Genomic DNA, 17,878 nt, shown 5'->3' with positions numbered 1-17,878 from the left:
GAGCTTCAGACTTACTATATTTGTCTGTCTATTGGCCTTCCTTGGTTGCTTGCAGTAAGCTTGGTTGCTCTTTTGAAGGTAGCGCCTCCAAAAGTTGTATAAAACATCATCCTGAGAAGAATAAAAAATTAGCTATTAGTCCTGACAATTATTAATATACACTGGCAGTGCAGCACTTTTGGAGAGAGTGAAAAAATACCATGAAATAGACTACAGGGGAACTGACTCAAGTCTTCCTGAACTACGCTTCAATGTTTAATTCCCCCTCTACACCGTAAGCTTGTTACGGGCAGTGTACGTGTCTGTTAACTCTGTTGCACTGTACTCTCCCAAGTACAGTGCTCTGCCCATAGTACGCGCTCAATAAATACGATTGACTGGTTAAATAGAGCCGACGTTCGTCATAGGAACTAATGTTAATGTCATATGGTGCTTTATGAGCTTAATGAAATGTCTTTTGGGTTAACTATAATACTTCCACACAATTTATTAATGAGAGGCAGGGTCAAAGTTCACCCCGCCATTCTTCCTGTCCCAGAAGCTTGCAACCTAGACGTCACTGTCAATTCCTCCCTGCTTTTTATTCATTCCGTCGTATTTATTGAGCGTTTACCGTGTGCGGAGCATTGTATTAAAAGCTTGGGATAGTACAATGTAACAATAAACAGACACTCTCCCTTCCCACAAGTTGGTCCTCTCACAGTATTTCAAGGATCCGCTCCTTTCTCTCCACTCTAACAACCACCGTATTGGTTCAAGCTCTCGCCTCCTCCTAATTAGACTGCTGAATCCGCCTCCTCCCTGGTCTATCCTTCTCCACCTCCTCTTCCCTTTGGTCTACCATCCCCTCGGCTGCCCCGATCACCTTCCTAGAACTTTTTTTGGCACACACCGAGGCACTTCCCCAAAATTTCCGGTGACTATTTTGTTAATATGTTTGGTTTTGTTCTCTGTCTCCCCCTCCTAGACTGTGAGCCCACTGTTGGGTAGGGACCGTCTCTATATGTTGCCAACTTGTATACTTCCCAAGCGCTTAGTACAGTGCTCTGCACACAGTAAGAGCTCAATAAATACAATTGATTGATTGACTAACCCATTTCTCTCCCCATCAATCGATGAATCAATGGTATTTACTGAGCGCTCGCTATGAGCAGAGCACTGTTCTAAGCGATTGGGAGAGTACAAGAGAATAAGTGGACACATTCCCTGCCCATTTCGAGCTTATCAAGCAATCCTCCCGGCCGCCGGCTTCACGGTTCTCTCCCTCTTACATGCTTCTCTCCACCGCCTTCTTTACTCCTCCCAAGCTAAATTTCTTACTGGGCCTCCCTCTCTCTCCTCTCTGCACTTTATCCACTTTCTTATGGCCTTCTCCCTGACTGAAATTCCATCCCCCGGACATCAGCTCTCTCCATATTCTCCAGGAAGCACGATTCACTTCTCCCACCCCAGGTTGTGTCATTCCAACATCCACCCTTACCGCTTAGGGATAAGCAGTCGACCTTAATTCTCGACAGGAGGCTCCATCATCCTAATCATAAAGTGAGTCATGTACTCTCCTGATTTACTCAATTACCTATCTTTCCACACTCTGGCTATTTCCAGCTGCAACTCTGTCTCCACCCCTGCTCCCACTGTCTGTAAATAATTTGGTGGGGTTCCAGTCTCCCCCAGTAGATTTTACGCTCCTTGAGGGCAAGGAATGGGTCTTTTACCTCTATTCTACTCTCCCAAATGCTTAGTACAGTGCTCTGCACACAGAAAGTGCTCAAACATGCTACTAGAGATTATGACGACAATGCTTTCACTCTAATCAGGTGCGAACTTCTTATTTCCACCTTCCCAACAATGGGTTGGTTATGCAACAGTTTTTTTTTATTAAACTAATTTCACGTCACGCAAGGCAAGGAAAGCACAAATCCTTCTCAACTTTTTAATTCCCCGCATGGCAAACAAAAATCTGAAAATAATTCATGTAACAGGATTTACCTTCAATTCTGGACAAACACCCAGGGCAAGAAGAGCTTCTGCTTGCTGAAGGAGTATGTACTGAAAACCTTCACAGATGTACCACTCCCAGCCTTTTTCTGAGGGGCAACAAATAATATTTTTTAATAACTTGTTTTCCCAACTAACACTTGGTAATAAATATTCTTACATATATAACAGTATAATTTATAGTTGTTTCATCTCAGGTTTGGATCCTTTCTACCTTCAAACAGGTCTTCTTTTCCCCAAATTCTCTACCTTTCTTTTAGGCAGGGTGCCCAAAGAAACTTTTTTTTCATTCCAGAATTGCTTTTATTCATGGCTACTTAACGTCAGGAAAAATATATATATATCTTTTCTCCCCAATGGGAGAATTAATTTCTCTCAAACAGCAGACTGAAGAAAGACTGGGGGAAAAGAATGCTTTACAGATAAAATGAAGACGGAACGAAAAGGTATTTGTCGATCAGTTTTTAGATGGTTACACAAAATAAAGCCATTTAAGTATCTGCTTCACCCTCTATTCCACTTCTGTTACAACTGGCAATGAATTGAGCAATGCTAAGGCTGGGTAGGGGATGTTAGGAAATACAAGAGGAGGCCAGGAATAGACTAACAAGCGTGGAATTGCACTATTCCTCTGGAATTGTTCTTGAAAGCCTGGGGATAGCAACAATAGAAAAGCAGGCCCTGCCCAGCGGCATACAAACCTGGGGTAGCTTTATGGAATTAGAGATGACAGATCTGAATATTAAAAACATGAAGAAAAAATGGATAGTGAAGTATTACCGAAGATATTAAAATGTATACATAAACGCTGGGAATCAAAATATACACATACTCTTGAAAATGGCTATTTAAAGGTATTTTTTCAGAAATTAACAAATCAAACCTCAAAATTCCCCTCTGCGGTACAGAAGACACTAATTATTTACTAGTTTTAAATTGGGGGAGACTTGGGCTACTGTTAATTGATACCACAGCAAAAAAAACAGTATCATTCTTATTTGATCCTCTTTCCTGCCGAAATATGTGGTAGGTTTCAAAGACCTTAACCCAGTGGTGTAATTCTATATTAAGCCCTTCCTCCCTAGGCCTTTTCTTAGGAACCTCTTTTTTTTTCATATTTTAGCAAAGTTTGTTGGAAATTCAGTGTTAGGACTTTTAAAGCCTGGTATTTTGTCTGACTTGATACACATTATAATACATCTAAATACAGGAAATGACAGCTCTTAAAATTACTAAAATTAAAAGAATAGGAGAAACAGTATAGAATCATCTCCACTATGTGCATACTCAACTGCTAATTGAAAATTAAAATAATGATCTACGGAACCAAGCTTAGCAGGAACTATCTCAGGCCAGGAACTTCTAGCCATACAATCGACATAATTTTGATTTTACGTTATTTGGTAAAAATAACGGCATTCCACTAGGAAAAAAAAAACCTGTGAGAAAAAAGTAAAGGTGGATATGAGAAAAACAGCATACCAAATTTTCTTCTTTTTCTAAGCCCTCTGGAGATGGCCTGAATCTTGGTTTTAGGAGTAAAGGTCTCAGAAGTATCGACTTCCTTGGACTTCTGTAAGGCACAGATGGATAAGAAGATGAGTTCACCTCTCCAGGTCTACCAGGTGATCAAATAACTATTCCAAAGTATATTTTGAACAATTTGTTCTATACTATTGTTCTATACTATTTGTTGTTATATATAACGCTATAACAGAATTAGGAGGATTGAAGCTCTAAGTGGAAGCTAGGACTACCCTGATTTTGAATGAACTACATACACACACACGGTTGAAGAAAGACAAAAATGAATAGCAAAAGGAAAGTGGCAAATATAACTCCGGATAAATGATAAATTCCACGAAATTTCAAATAAAAAACAATGGGGGGGGGGTGGATCAAAAGAGAAGCACTCAAGTAAAGAGGGGTAGAAGGACTGCCCTTTAGTAAAATCAATAGAGTCGGATATTAAGATCTAATAATCTTAACTACACATTAGAATCCCCGTATTAAGAGTTAAAACATGCTTGTGTGTCATGTTTGAGTGGAAATGGCTTGAAGGATTCTTTATATGATAAATGACATCATTTCGAGTTACTGTGAACACCAAATGGTTTGGGTGTGGACCATAATCATCATAGACAGGGAACGTGTCTGACAACTCTGTCGTACTGTACTCTCCCAAGAGCTTAGTCCAGTGCTCTGCACATAGTCAGCGCTCCATAAATACCACTGATGATAATAACAGCTTACTGAAACCTCTGAAACTCCTCCAGTCCAAATAATTGCCTATCCCTTTCTTAGCGAACAGAAGGGGGAAAATCAGTTAAAACTCTCAGAAGTCCTGTTCCCAGTTCAGTCTGACACTTGTAACTATCCCGGAAGAGTCATCGTATAGCCTGAAGTTAGTGGCTGTGTCTCCATGGAGAAAAATATATTTCTTGGAAAGGAATTTCTCTGTGAAAAGTCCCGGTCCCGTTATCCTGGGAAGCCTCGGAGAAGGAGAATCCGCAGTGTGGGGCAGCCGTCAGGAAGACTGCTCTGAGTCAGTCAGGAGAAAAACCGTGTGAAAAATCCAGGTTTATCTGACAAACGACTTGAATCGGCCTAAATGTGTCTGTCAATCGACCTTTAGGTCTCTTACTCATAATGTAAATAAAATGAATGAAATTCCCCAAGGGTTCAGTACAGTGCTCTGTACACAGTAAGCACTCAATAAATAACACGGATTGAATGATTTTTTAAATAAGCCAACTCGTGCTACTTACCTCTATAACATTATGGCAGGATTTACAGTAGTATTTGCCCTCCTCCGTAATGCCCCAGGCGACGGCGGCACATTGTGTGCACGACTCAGTGTAGTCTCTCTAGAGAAGACAGAATGAAGAATGTTAATATTCAATCACATCTAGTTCCCTGAACTTAAAAACTGCATTTCTCTTAGAAAAGGAGGTATCGGCCGGCGGACGGGGAATCCATGCCTTCCTCATATGACGGGGTTGAAGAAAGACAAAAACGAATAGGAAAAGGAAAGTGGCGAATATAACGCCGGATAAATCCATCAATCAATCAATCGTATTTATTGAGCGCTTACTTTGTGCAGAGCACTGTACTAAGCGCTTGGGAAGTACAAGTTGGCAACATATAGAGACAGTCCCTACCCACCAGTGGGCTCACAGTCTAAAAGGATAAATGATAAATTCCACGAAACTTCAAAAAAAAAAACCAACGGGGGGTGGATCAAAAGAGAAGCACCCAAGTAAAGAAGGACTGCCCTTTGGTAAAATCAATAGAATCGGATTATCACGGGGACATTTTCTAACTTTTTGGCATATTTTACAGTTCAGTTATCAATTCTACGAACGGGAAGTAGTCGGCATGTGGTCCATTCGCCATATGATGGCCTCTACGTCTCTATTATCTATCTCTGCCCTCTCTCTTTTTATTGTCTAAGCAACAATTATAATACCGCAGTTTCTTGTATCTCTGATAAACGCTCCTCCTATCCTCACATCCAGGAGATAAGGACACTGCAGCATCCGGGCGAAAGGAGGGGAGGAAAGGGAGTTTTCAATGTACGCTCCTTGTGGGGAGGGAACAGGTCTACCAACTCTGTTGCATTCTACCAAGCGCTTAGTACAGTGCTCTGCCCACGGTCGGTGCTCAATGATTGATTGATCGGTGGGTGATGGGGAAATCAATGCTCAATAAATACCATTGACTGATTGATCGGTGGGTGACGGGGAAATGGAGGTGGGAAAGGGGCGGATGGGGATGGATGGGAAGAGCTGGAGTACATTTTTAAAAGGGTAGGCGGATGAGAGAAAGAGGGTGCAAAACGGAAACAAATGAGAAGACGGGGAGGCGGAAAGAGAAAGGGGATGGGGAAATCAATCAATCAATCAATCAATCGTATTTATTGAGCGCTTACTATGTGCAGAGCACTGTACTAAGCGCTTGGGAAATACAAATTGGCAACATATAGAGACAGTCCCTACCCAACAGTGGGCTCACAGTCTAAAAAAGAGAGAAAGAGAGAGTTACAGACCAACCGGGTGTTGGTAAAGAGTAGAGATAAAATGCCGTTTCGGTTGGATACAATTCATTCATCCATTCATTCAATCGTATTTATTGAGCGCTTACTGTGTGCGGAGCACTGTACTAAGCGCTTGGGAAGTACAAGTTGGCAACGTATAGAGACGGTCCCTACCCAACAGTGGCTCACAGTCTAGAAGGGGGAGACGTTCATTCATTCATTCATTCATTCAATCGTATTTATTGAGCACTTACTGGGTGCAAAGCACTGTACTAAGCGCTTGGGAAGTACAAGTTGGCAACATATAGAGACGGTCCCTACCCACTAGCAGGCTCACAGTCCAGAAGGGGGAGACGGACAACAAAACAAAACATATTCACAAAATAAAATAAATAGAATAAATATGTACAAGTAAAATAGAGTAATAATAATAACAACAATAATCATCATCATCAATCGTATTTATTGAGCACTTACTATGTGCACAGCACTGTACTAAGCGCTTGGGAAGTACAAATTGGTAACAAATAGAGACAGTCCCTACCCGACAGTGGGCTCACACTCTAAAAGGGGGAGACAGAGAACAAAACCAAACATACTAACAAAATAAAATAGAATAGATATGTACAAATAAAATAAATAAATAAATAAATAGAGTAAAAAATATGTACAAACATATATACATATATACAGGTGCTGTGGGGAAGGGAAGGAGGTAAGATGGGGGGATGGAGAGGGGGACGAGGGGGAGAGGAAGGAAGGGGCTCAGTCTGGGAAGGCCTCCTGGAGGAGGTGAGGTGGAGGTGAGGAGGTGAATAATAATAATAATGGTATTTATTAAGCGCTTACTATGTGCAAAGCACCGTTCAGCCCCCGGCGGACCACTCACATACAAGAATTAAGGAAAGGGCCAAGAGGGGAGAGAAAGCTAGAAGCCAGGCATAGCTGTTCCGGAAAGATACTGCTGCCTCAGTTGTCTTCCAAGTCTCGGCTGGAAAAAGGTAGTTAATCGATGGCAAAAGTTCTGCGACGTCTTCATTCAGGTTGGCACCAAACAGCTCCGTAAGCTCCTTGAGGGCGAAGACCGTGTCCACCGTCTCTTATCGCGCTGCACTCTACCAAGTGCTTCATCATCAATGGTAGTTATCATTTTTTTAAAAAATGGTATTTGTTAAGCGCTTACTACGCGTCAGGCACTGTTCTGAGTGCCCGGGAAGATACAAGGTCATCAGGTTGGTCACAGTCCCTGCCCCACGTGGGGCTCACGGCTTTAATTCCCATTTTATAGGTGAAGGGAACTGAGGCGCAGAGACGTGAAGTGATTTAATAATAAAATAATAATAATAATAATAATGGTATTAAGTGCTTACTATGTGCCATGCACTGTTCTAAGCGCTGGGGTAGATTCATTCATTCATTCAATCACATTTATTGAGTACTTACTGTGTGCAGAGCACTGTATTAAGAGCTTGGAAAGTACAAGTTGGCAACATATAGAGACGGTCCCTACCCAACAGTGGGCTCACGGTATAGAAGGGGGAGACAGACAACAAAACAAAACATAATTAAAAATTAAAATAAATAAAATAAAATGTACAAATAAAATAAATAAATAGAGTAATAACTACGTACAAACATATATACATATATACAGATGCTGTGGGGAGGGGAAGGAGGTAAGGTGGAGGGGATAGGGAGGGGAAGGAGGGGGTGAGCTGTGAGCCCCACATGGGGCTCACAGCTTTAATTCCCATTTTACAGATGAAGGGAACTGAAGCGCAGAGACGTGAAGTGATTTAATAATAAAATAATAATAATAACGGTATTTGTGAAGCGCTTACTATGCGCCAGGCACTGTTCTAAGCGCTGGGGAAGATACAAGATCATCAGGTTGGTCACAGTCCCTGCCCCACGTGCGGCTCACGGCTTAAATTCCCATTTTGCAGATGAAGGGAACTGAGGCGCAGAGACGTGAAGTGATTTAATAATGAAATAATAATAATAACGGTATTTGTTAAGCACTTACTATGTGCCGTGCACTGTTCTAAGCGCTGGCGAAGATACAAGGTCACCAGGTTGGTCACAGTCCCTGCCCCACGTGCGGCTCGCGGCTTTAATTCCCATTTTACAGGTGAAGGGAACTGAGGCGCAGAGATGTGAAGTGATTTAATAATGAAATAATAATAATAATGGTATTTGTTAAGCGCTTACTATGTGCCAGGCACTGTTCTAAGCGCTGGGGAAGATACAAGGTCATCAGGTTGGTCACAGTCCCTGCCCCACGTGGGGCTCACGGCTTTAATTCCCATTTTACAGGTGAAGGGAACTGAGGCGCAGAGACGTGAAGTGATTTAATAATAAAATAATAATAATAATGGTATTTGTTAAGTGCTTACTATGTGCCGTGCACTCTTCTAAGCACTGGGGAAGATACAAGGTCATCAGGTTGGTCACAGTCCCTGACCCACGTGCGGCTTGCGGCTTTAATTCCCATTTTACAGATGTAGGGAACGGAGTCGCAGAGACGTGAAGTGATTTAATAATGAAATAATAATAATAATGGTATTTGTTAAGCGTTTACTACGTGCCGTGCACTGTTCTAAGTGCTGGGGAAGATACAAGGTCATCAGGTTGGTCACAGTCCCTGCCCCACGTGGGGCCCGCGGCTTTAATTCCCATTTTACAGGTGAAGGGAACTGAGGCGCAGAGACGTGAAGTGATTTAATAATAAAATAATGATAATAACGGTATTTGTTAAGCACTTACTATGTGCCGTGCACTGTTCTAAGCGCTGGGGAAGATACAAGGTCAACAGGTTGGTCACAGTCCCTGCCCCACGTGCGGCTCGCAGCTTTAATTCCCATTTTACAGGTGAAGGGAACTGAGGTGCAGAGATGTGAAGTGATTTAATAATGAAATAATAATAATAATGGTATTTGTTAAGCGTATAACAGTGGGACAGGGACTGTGTCCACCCTGATTTGCTTGTATCCACCCTAGCGCTTAGTACAGTGCATATACATAGATATGTTTGTGCGTATTTATTACTCTCTTTCATTTGTACATATTTATTGTATTTATTTTATTTGGTTAATATGATTTGTTTTGTCGTCCGTCTCCCCCTTCTAGACTGGGAGCCCGCTGTCGGGTAAGGACGGTCTCTATATGTTGCCAGCCTGTACTTCCCAAGCGCTTAGTACAGTGCTCTGCACACAGTAAGCGCTCAATAAATACGATTGATTGAATGACTGGATGAATCTGATTAAATGAACGGATACGATTGAATGAATGAATATGATTAACAGTGCTCTGCACATAGTAAGCGCTCAATAAATACGATTGATGATTACATGAATGAATGAATGTGATTGACTGAATGAATGGATACGATTGAATGAATGAATGAATATGATTACATGAATGAATGAATGCCTGGCACATAGTAAGCGCCTAACAAATACCACAATTATTACTATTATTATTGCCACTAAGCCACGAGGACCCCAGCAGGCAGCCGGAATTAGCGGGCAGTTTCTTCTGCCTCGCAGCTCTGTGTTCCATCCAATAATAATAATAATAATGATAATAATAATAATAATGGTATTTGTTAAGCGCTCACTGTATCATAATAATAATGTTGGCATTTGTTAAGCACTAACTATGTGCCAAGCACTGTTCTAAGCGCTGGGGTAATAATAATAATAATAATAATAATGGCATTTGTTAAGCGCTTACTACGTGCAAAGCACTGTTCTAAGCGCTGGGGGGGATACAAGGTGATCAAGTTGTCCCACGTGGGGCTCACAGTCTTAATCCCCATTTTACAGATGAGGTGACTGAGGCTCAGAGAAGTTAAGTGACTTGCCCAAGGTCACACAGCAGACTTGTGGCGGAGCCAGGATTCGAACCCATGACCTCTGACTCCAAAGCCCGGGCTCTTTCCACTGAGCCACGCTGCTTCTCGTATCTCGGGGTAGATACAAGGTAAGCAGGTTGTCCCATGTGGGGCTCACAGTCTTCATCCCCATTTTACAGATAAGGGAACTGAGGCCCAGAGAAGTGAAGTGACTTGCCCAAAGTCACACAGCGGACAAGTGGCGGAGCCGGGATTCGAACCCACAACCTCTGACTCCAAAGCCCGGGCTCTTTCCACTGAGCCACGCTGCTTCTCCTATAGCACACAGTAGTGCATAGTAAGTGCTTAACAAACACCATAATTCATATTAATTATTATTATTGTGTGCCAAGCACTGTTCTAAGCACCGGGGCAGATCCAAGGTAATTAGGTACAGAAGCAGCGTGGCTCAGAGAGAGTCAGAGGTCATGGGTTCTAATCCCGGCTCTGCCACTTGTCAGCTGTGTGACTTTGGACAAGTCACTTCGCTTCTCTGGGCCTCAGTTACCTCATCTGGAAAATGGGAATGAAGACTAAGCCCCATGTGGGACAACCGATCACCTTGTATCTACCCCAGCGCTTAGAACAGTGCTTGGCACATAGTAAGCGCTTAACAAATGCCATCATTATTACTATTGTAAAACGGGGGTGAAGACTGTGAGCCCCATGTGGGCCAACCTGATGACCTTGTATCTACCCCAGCACTTAGAACAGTGCTTGGCACATAGTAAGCGCTTAGCAAATACCATTATTATTATTATTATTATTATTATTGTCATTATTATTAGCTTCTCTGAGCCTCAGTTCCCTCATCTGTCAAATGGGGATTAAGACTGAGGCCCACATGGGACAATCTGATGTCCTTGTATCTATCCCAGTGCTTGGAACAGTGCTTGGCACATAGTAAACGCTTAACAAATACCATTATTATTATTATCATTATCATTATGATTAACCTCTCTGAGCCTCAGTTCCCTCATCTGTCAAATGGGGATTAAGACTGAGGCTCACGTGGGACAACCTGATTACCCTGTACGTATCCCAGTGCTTAGAATAGTGCTTGGCACATAGTAAGCACTTAACAAATATCATTATTATTATTATTATTGTCATTATGATTAACCTCTCTGAGCCTCAGTTCCCTCATCTGTCAAATGGGGATTAAGACTGAGGCCCACGTGGGACAACCTGATTACCCTGTACATATCCCAGCGCTTAGAACAGTGCTTGGCACATAGTAAATGTTTAACAAATACCATTATTATTATCATTTTGAGCACTTAATACCATTATTATTATTATTATTATTATTATTAACTTCCCTGAGCCTCAGTTCCCTCATCTGTAAAACGGGGATTAAGACTAGGAGCCCCACGTGGTACAACCTGATGACCCTGTATGTATCCCAGCGCTTAGAACAGTGCTTGGCACATAGTAAATGTTTAACAAATACCATTATCATTATTATTATTATAACAATTAACTTCTCTGAGCCTCAGTTCCCTCATCTGTAAAATGGGGATTAAGATTGAGGCCCACGTGGGACAACCTGATGTCCTTGGATCTCCCCCGGTGCTTAGAACAGTGCTTGGCACATAGTAAGCGCTTAACAAATATCATTATCATCATTATTATCATTATGATGAACTTGTCTGAGCCTCAGTTCCCTCATCTGTCAAATGGGGATGAAGACTGGGAGCCCCACGGGGGACAACCTGATGACCCTGTATGTATCCCAGCGTTTAGAACAGTGCTTGGCACATGGTAAGCGCTTAACAAATCAATCAATCAATTGTATTTCTTGAGCGCTTACTGTGTGCAGAGCACTGGCCTTAGCGGTTATAATAATAGAATAATTGTTTGTTATTATGATTATGATCAACTTGTCTGAGCCTCAGTTCCCTCATCTGTCAAATGGGGATGAAGACTGGGAGCCCAACGGGGGACAACCCGATGACCCTGTATGTACCCCAGCGTTTAGAACAGTGCTCAGCACATGGTAAGCGCTTAACAAACAAATCAATCAATCGTATTTATTGAGCGCTTACTGTGTGCAGAGCACTGGACTAAGCAGTTATAATAATAGAATAATTGTTTGTTATTATGATTATGATTAACTTGTCTGAGCCTCAGTTCCCTCATCTGTCAAATGGGGATGAAGGCTGGGAGCCCCACGGGGGACAACCCGATGACCCTGTACGTACCCCAGCGTTTAGAACAGTGCTTGGCACATAGTAAGCGCTTAACAAACCAATCAATCAATCGTATTTATTGGGCGCTTACTGTGTGCACACCACTGGACTAAGCACTTATAATAATAGAATAATTGTTTGTTATCATAATATGATCATTGTTTGTTATAATAATAAGGTATCATAATAATATGATAATTATTCGTATATTAATAACAAGTATTATTATGATTATGACGGTGATGATTATGAGGCGTCGTGCGTGGTGGTGTGAGGTGTGAGGGGGAGTGAGGGGCCTGTAGGGGGGGAGGGGGTAGCGCGCGTGCGCAGTCCCGGAGCGGAAGGGAGCGTGCGGGCGGTGCGCAGGTCCCCCGGATGTGCAGGCCCAGCCCGCCCTGGCGGTAGGGGCTCCCGGCCTGGGCGGTCCGCCGGGCCCCCCCCCCCCCCCGGGCCCCCTCCACCCCGGGCCCCCCCCGGGCCCCCTCCCGCACGGGCAGCTCACCGTCTCCTCCTCATCCATGCCAACGCCGGGACCGCCGGACCCGCCGCTTAACGCCGCCGAACGACGCTTCCGGGGGCGCCGCCCACACAGCGCCCGGCCCTCCGGGAAACGAGGCGCTGCCGCACGAAGTTCCGGCCGACACCAACGTTCCCCCCGCCCCGCCCCTGGCCGTCATCGGCGCTCCGTTCGTTCAGTCAGTCAGTCAGTCAGTCAGTCAGTCAGTCAGCCAGTCCGTCATTCATTCATTCATTCATTCGTTCGTTCATTCATTCATTCAATCGTATTCATTAATTCAATCAATCAATCGCATTCATTCATTCATTCAATCAATCGTATTCATTCATTCAATCGCATTCATTCATTCATTCATTCATTCAATCGTATTCATTCATTCAATCACATTCATTCATTCATTCAATCATATCAATTCATTCATTCAATCGCATTCATTCAATCATATCCATTCATTCATTCAATCGCATTCATTCATTCAATTCATTCATTCATTCATTCATTCATTCAATCAATCGTATTCATTTATTCAATCTCATTCATTCATTCATTCATTCAATCGTATTCATTCATTCAATCGTATTCATTCATTCAATCGCATTCATTCATTCATTCAATCATATCCATTCATTCATTCAAGCGCATTCATTCATTCATTCAATCATATCCATTCATTCATTCATTCAAAAGTATCCATTCATTCAATCACATTCATTCATTCAAGCTTATCCATTCATTCAATCAATCGTATCCATTCATTCATTCATTCAATTATATTCATTCAATCAATCATATCCATTTATTCATTCATTCAATCAATCACATTCATTCATTCACATTCATTCATTCAACTTCATTCATTCAATCGCATTCATTCATTCATTCGTTCATTCATTCATTCAATCACATGCATTCATTCATTCAATTTCAGTCATTCAATCGTATCCGTTCATTCATTCAATCAATCACATTCATTCATGTAATCATATTCATTCATTCAATCGTATCATTCATTCAATCAATCACATTCATTCATTCATGTAATCATATTCATTCACTCATTCAATCGTATCATTCATTCAATCAATCACATTCATTCATTCACGTAATCATATTCATTCATTCATTCAATCGTATCCATTCATTTAATCATATTCATCCAGTCATTCAATCAATCAATCAATCAATCGTATTCATTGAGCGCTTACTGTGTGCAGAGCACTGTTCTAAGCGCTTGGGAAGTACAAGTTGGCAACATATAGAGACGGTCCCTACCCAACAGTGGGCTCACAGTCTAAAAGAGTCAAAAGTCAAAACGAGACTCTCCCAAGTGCTTAGTACAGTGCTGTGCACACAGTAAGCGCTCGATAAATACAATTGAATGAATGAATGAATGACGTGGACTGTGTCCAGCGTGATTAGCTTCTCTCTGCCCCAGGGCTTAGTCCAATGCCTGACACATAGTAAGGGCCTAACAAATACCATAAATAAACAAATAAACAAACAAAAAACCACCCTTTCCCCTCTAGCTGGAGGTCCCAGCCCTAGATGTGACCAAGAGCTCAGATAAGCAAAGCCCCCTCATTTATTAAAATAAATGTGATGAAATCAGCATTTGTTTGAAGCGTAAATAAGGTCTGCTCTGCAAATGTGGCAAGAACTCAATCAATCCTTCTGTGTGAAGAGCAGTGGTCCTTGTTGTTTATTGTTGTATTGCCATTCATTCAATCGTATTTATCATCATCATCAATCGTATTTATTGAGCACTTAATGTGTGCAGAGCACTGGACTAAGCGCTTGGGAAGTACAAGTCGGCAACATATAGAGACGGTCCCCACCCAACAGCGGGCTCACAGTCTTGTCCTCTCCCAAGCGCTTAGTACAGTGCTCTGCACACAGTAAGCGCTCAATAAATATGACTGAATGAATGAGTGGAGCACAGCAGGAGAAGCAGCGGGGCCTAAAGGAGAAAGCACAGAGGACAGAGGTTCTAATCCCAGTTCTGCCACATAATCATAATGGCATTTGCTAAGCACTTACTATGTGCCAAGCACTGTTCTAAGCACTGGGGTAGATAAAAGGTAATCAGGTCATCCCACAGTCTTAATCCCCATTTTACAGATGAGGTAACTGAGGCACAGGCATCTCCATCTGGATGTCTGCCCGCCATCTAAAACCCAACATGTCCAAGACTGAACTCCTTATCTTCCCCCCCAAACCCTGCCCTCTCCCTGACTTTCCCATCACCGTTGACGGCCCTACCAGAGGAGCAGCGTGGCTCAGTGGAAAGAGCCCGGGCTTCGGAGTCAGAGGTCGTGGGTTCAAATCCCGGCTCCGCCACTTGTCAGCTGTGTGACTTTGGGCAAGTCTCTTCACTTCTGTGGGCCTCAGGTCCCTCGTCTGGAAAATGGGGATGAAGACTGTGAGCCCCACGTGGGACAAGCTGATTACCTTGTATCTCCTCCAGTGCTTAGAACGGTGCTTGGCACATAGTAAGCGCTTAACAAATACCAATATTATTATTATTATTACCATCCTTCCCGTGTCACAAGCCCGCAACCTTGGTGTCATCCTCGACTCCGCTCTTGTCATCCTCGACTTCGCTCAGATGAGGTCACTGAGGCACGGGGAAGTGAAGTGATTTGCCCAAAGTCACACAGGCTGGGATGAGGAGATGGGAGAATCACCGGGGATGGGCTGGGGTGGATATGCCAGATGATTGTTGGAAAGCAGAAGGGAAGGAGCCATGGGTAAGAGGGAAGGATAGGGGAGGGAAGAAGAGTAGGTGAAAGTGTTTTGAAGAGAGGGGTTGGGAAGGATGAGGCCTCGTTCTCGCCCGTCCCGCCGTCGACCCCCAGCCCACGTCCTCCCCCGAGCCTGGAATTCCCTCCCTTCGCACACCCACCAAGCTAATTCTCTTCCATCTTCAAAGCCCTACTGAGAGCTCACCTCCTCCAGGAGGCCTTCCCACACTGAGCCCCCTTTTCCCTCTCTTTGGTTTTGAGACCAAAACCTGCCGGTCTCACCTCCGCAACATCGCCAAGATCCGCCCTTTCCTCTCCATCCAAACTGCTACCCTGCCCGTTCAATCTCTCCTCCTATCCCAACTGGATTACTGCATCGGCCTCCTCTCTGATCTCCCATCCTCCTGTCTCTCCCCACTTCAATCCATACTTCATGCGCATAGGAAGTGCTTAACAAGCTGTTGTTGTTGTCTTAGAACAGTGCTCTGCACATAGTAAGTGCTTAACAAATGCTATCATTATTATTATGTTGTCGACTCATAGCGATGCCATGGAGGCATCTCTCCCAGAACGCCCCATTCCCACTTGCAATCATTCCGACAGCATATCCAAAGTTTTCTTGGTAAAGTACCATAATACTTCAAAGCCCTACTGGGAACTCACCTCATTCATTCAATCGTATTTATTGAGAGCTTACTGTGTGCAGAGCACCGTACTAAGCGCTTGGGAAGTACAAGTTGGCACCATATGGAGACGGTCCTACCCAACAGCAGGCTCCCAGACTGAGCCCCCTTTTTCCTCTCCTCCTCCCCATCCCCCCGGCCCTCCACAGCACCTGTATATATATTTGTCCAGATTTATTTTACTTGTACGTATTAACTATTCTATTTATTTTGCTAATGATGCGCGTCTAGCTTTAATTCTATTGACACCTGTCCACGTGTTTTGTTTTGCGGTCTGTCTCTAAACTGCGAGCCCGTTGTTGGGTAGGGACCGTCTATGTTGCCAACTTGTATTTCCCAAGCGCTTAGTCCAGTGCTCTGCACATGGTAAGCGCTCAATAAATCCGATTGAATGATAATGATCATCATAATTATTAGCCATAGCCAGCTACAGATTTCTACAAACGCACACGTGTTCCGGTTGGACCTGCCACGGTTTGGACACTGCACGTGTTTTGGCCCCGTGTATGAGGAGGGCAATCATCAGCCCCTCATTAAAAGCAATTAAGTTGGCGGAAACAGAGGCCAACTTACTATTGGATTTCCTCCCCGTCGGCTTTAAATCCTGAAGTTTCAGGAAGAAGAGACCTCCTTCCTCTTGGAGTTGGGCACGACTATCCAACCCCAAAGCGACGCACCCCGTTGTGACGCACCTTGAAGGGTTAGATCGGAGATGATTTTCGTGTTTTGATCGGCCGCCAGCTCTGCTACCCCTTGATCAGGCCTGTCGGCCTCCCCGAAGGGGCACCGACTGTGCTCGCCCTCCTGCAACTCGCCCTTAATAATTCGGGACTGACATGAGCGACGGTTGACAGTTCTTCCAACACGCAAAATAATCAGCAAAGCCTGTTTGTAATCAATAGCAACAACAACAACGATGATGACGGCATTTGTTAAGCACTTACTATGTGCAAAGCACCGTTCCGAGCACTGGGGACAAGGTGATCAGATTGTCCCACGGGGGGCTCACAGTCTTCATCCCCATTTTACAGATGAGGTCACTGAGGCCCAGAGGAGTGAAGTGACTTGTCCAAAGTCACACAGCTGACCACTGGTTTAGCCGGGATTTGAACCCATGACCACGTCATCGCCGGCCACCTGAGCTGAGCGAGACGCTGACAGGAGCTCGGTAGTTTCAGGGAGACGTACGCTTCGGGCTTGAGTCGTTTTCTCTAATTAAGAGCGGTCGACAGAGAGACCAGGTTGATATTGGGGTCTGAGCGATGGGGAAGGAGAATCTGATAAACCTTATAAGGATGAATAACAATAATAATGATGGCATTCGTTAAGCGCTTCTTATGTATCCAGCACTGTTCTAAGCGCTGGGGTAGATCCAAGCTAATCAGGTTGGGCACAGTCCATGTCCCACATGGAACTCACAGCATTAATCCCCGTTTTCCAGATAATAATAATAATAATAATTCTATTTATTTTACTTTGTTAGCTATTCTATTTATTTTATTTTGTTAGTATGTTTGGTTTTGTCTCCCCCTTTTAGACTGTGAGCCCACTGTTGGGTAGGGACTGTTTCTATGTGTTGCCAATTTGTACTTCCCAAGCGCTTAGTACAGTGCTGTGCACACAGTAAGCGCTCAATAAATACGATTGATGATGATGATGATAATAATAATGGCATTTGTTAAGCGCTTACTATGTGCAGAGCACTGTTCTAAGCGCTGGGGGTGGATGCAAGGTGATCAAGTTGTCCCACATGGGGCTCACAGTCTTAATCCCCATTTTACTGATGAGGTAACTGAGGCACAGAGAAGTTGTGACT

The 17,878-nt window shown here is 43.5% G+C and overlaps 1 protein-coding gene across 1 annotated transcript in view; it reads right to left on the bottom strand.

Annotated features, from left to right (window-relative positions):
• TAF1B (TATA-box binding protein associated factor, RNA polymerase I subunit B) overlaps positions 1 to 12,701 on the bottom strand; it is a 98,892-nt gene extending 86,191 nt beyond the window's left edge. The window contains exons 1-5 of the mRNA XM_038772829.1: positions 12,624 to 12,701; positions 4,767 to 4,865; positions 3,481 to 3,571; positions 1,990 to 2,087; positions 16 to 111 (exon numbers count right to left, since the gene is read on the bottom strand). Of these exons, the coding sequence (XP_038628757.1) occupies positions 16 to 111; positions 1,990 to 2,087; positions 3,481 to 3,571; positions 4,767 to 4,865; positions 12,624 to 12,641 (402 nt within the window). The 5' untranslated portion in view covers positions 12,642 to 12,701. The remainder of the gene's footprint in view (positions 1 to 15; positions 112 to 1,989; positions 2,088 to 3,480; positions 3,572 to 4,766; positions 4,866 to 12,623) is intronic.
• Between the last annotated feature and the right edge of the window lie 5,177 nt (positions 12,702 to 17,878).

The sequence above is a fragment of the Tachyglossus aculeatus genome, chromosome X1, assembly GCF_015852505.1.
Source record: "Tachyglossus aculeatus isolate mTacAcu1 chromosome X1, mTacAcu1.pri, whole genome shotgun sequence".
NCBI lineage: Eukaryota > Metazoa > Chordata > Mammalia > Monotremata > Tachyglossidae > Tachyglossus > Tachyglossus aculeatus.
This window is presented reverse-complemented; position numbering and strand designations above follow the sequence as displayed.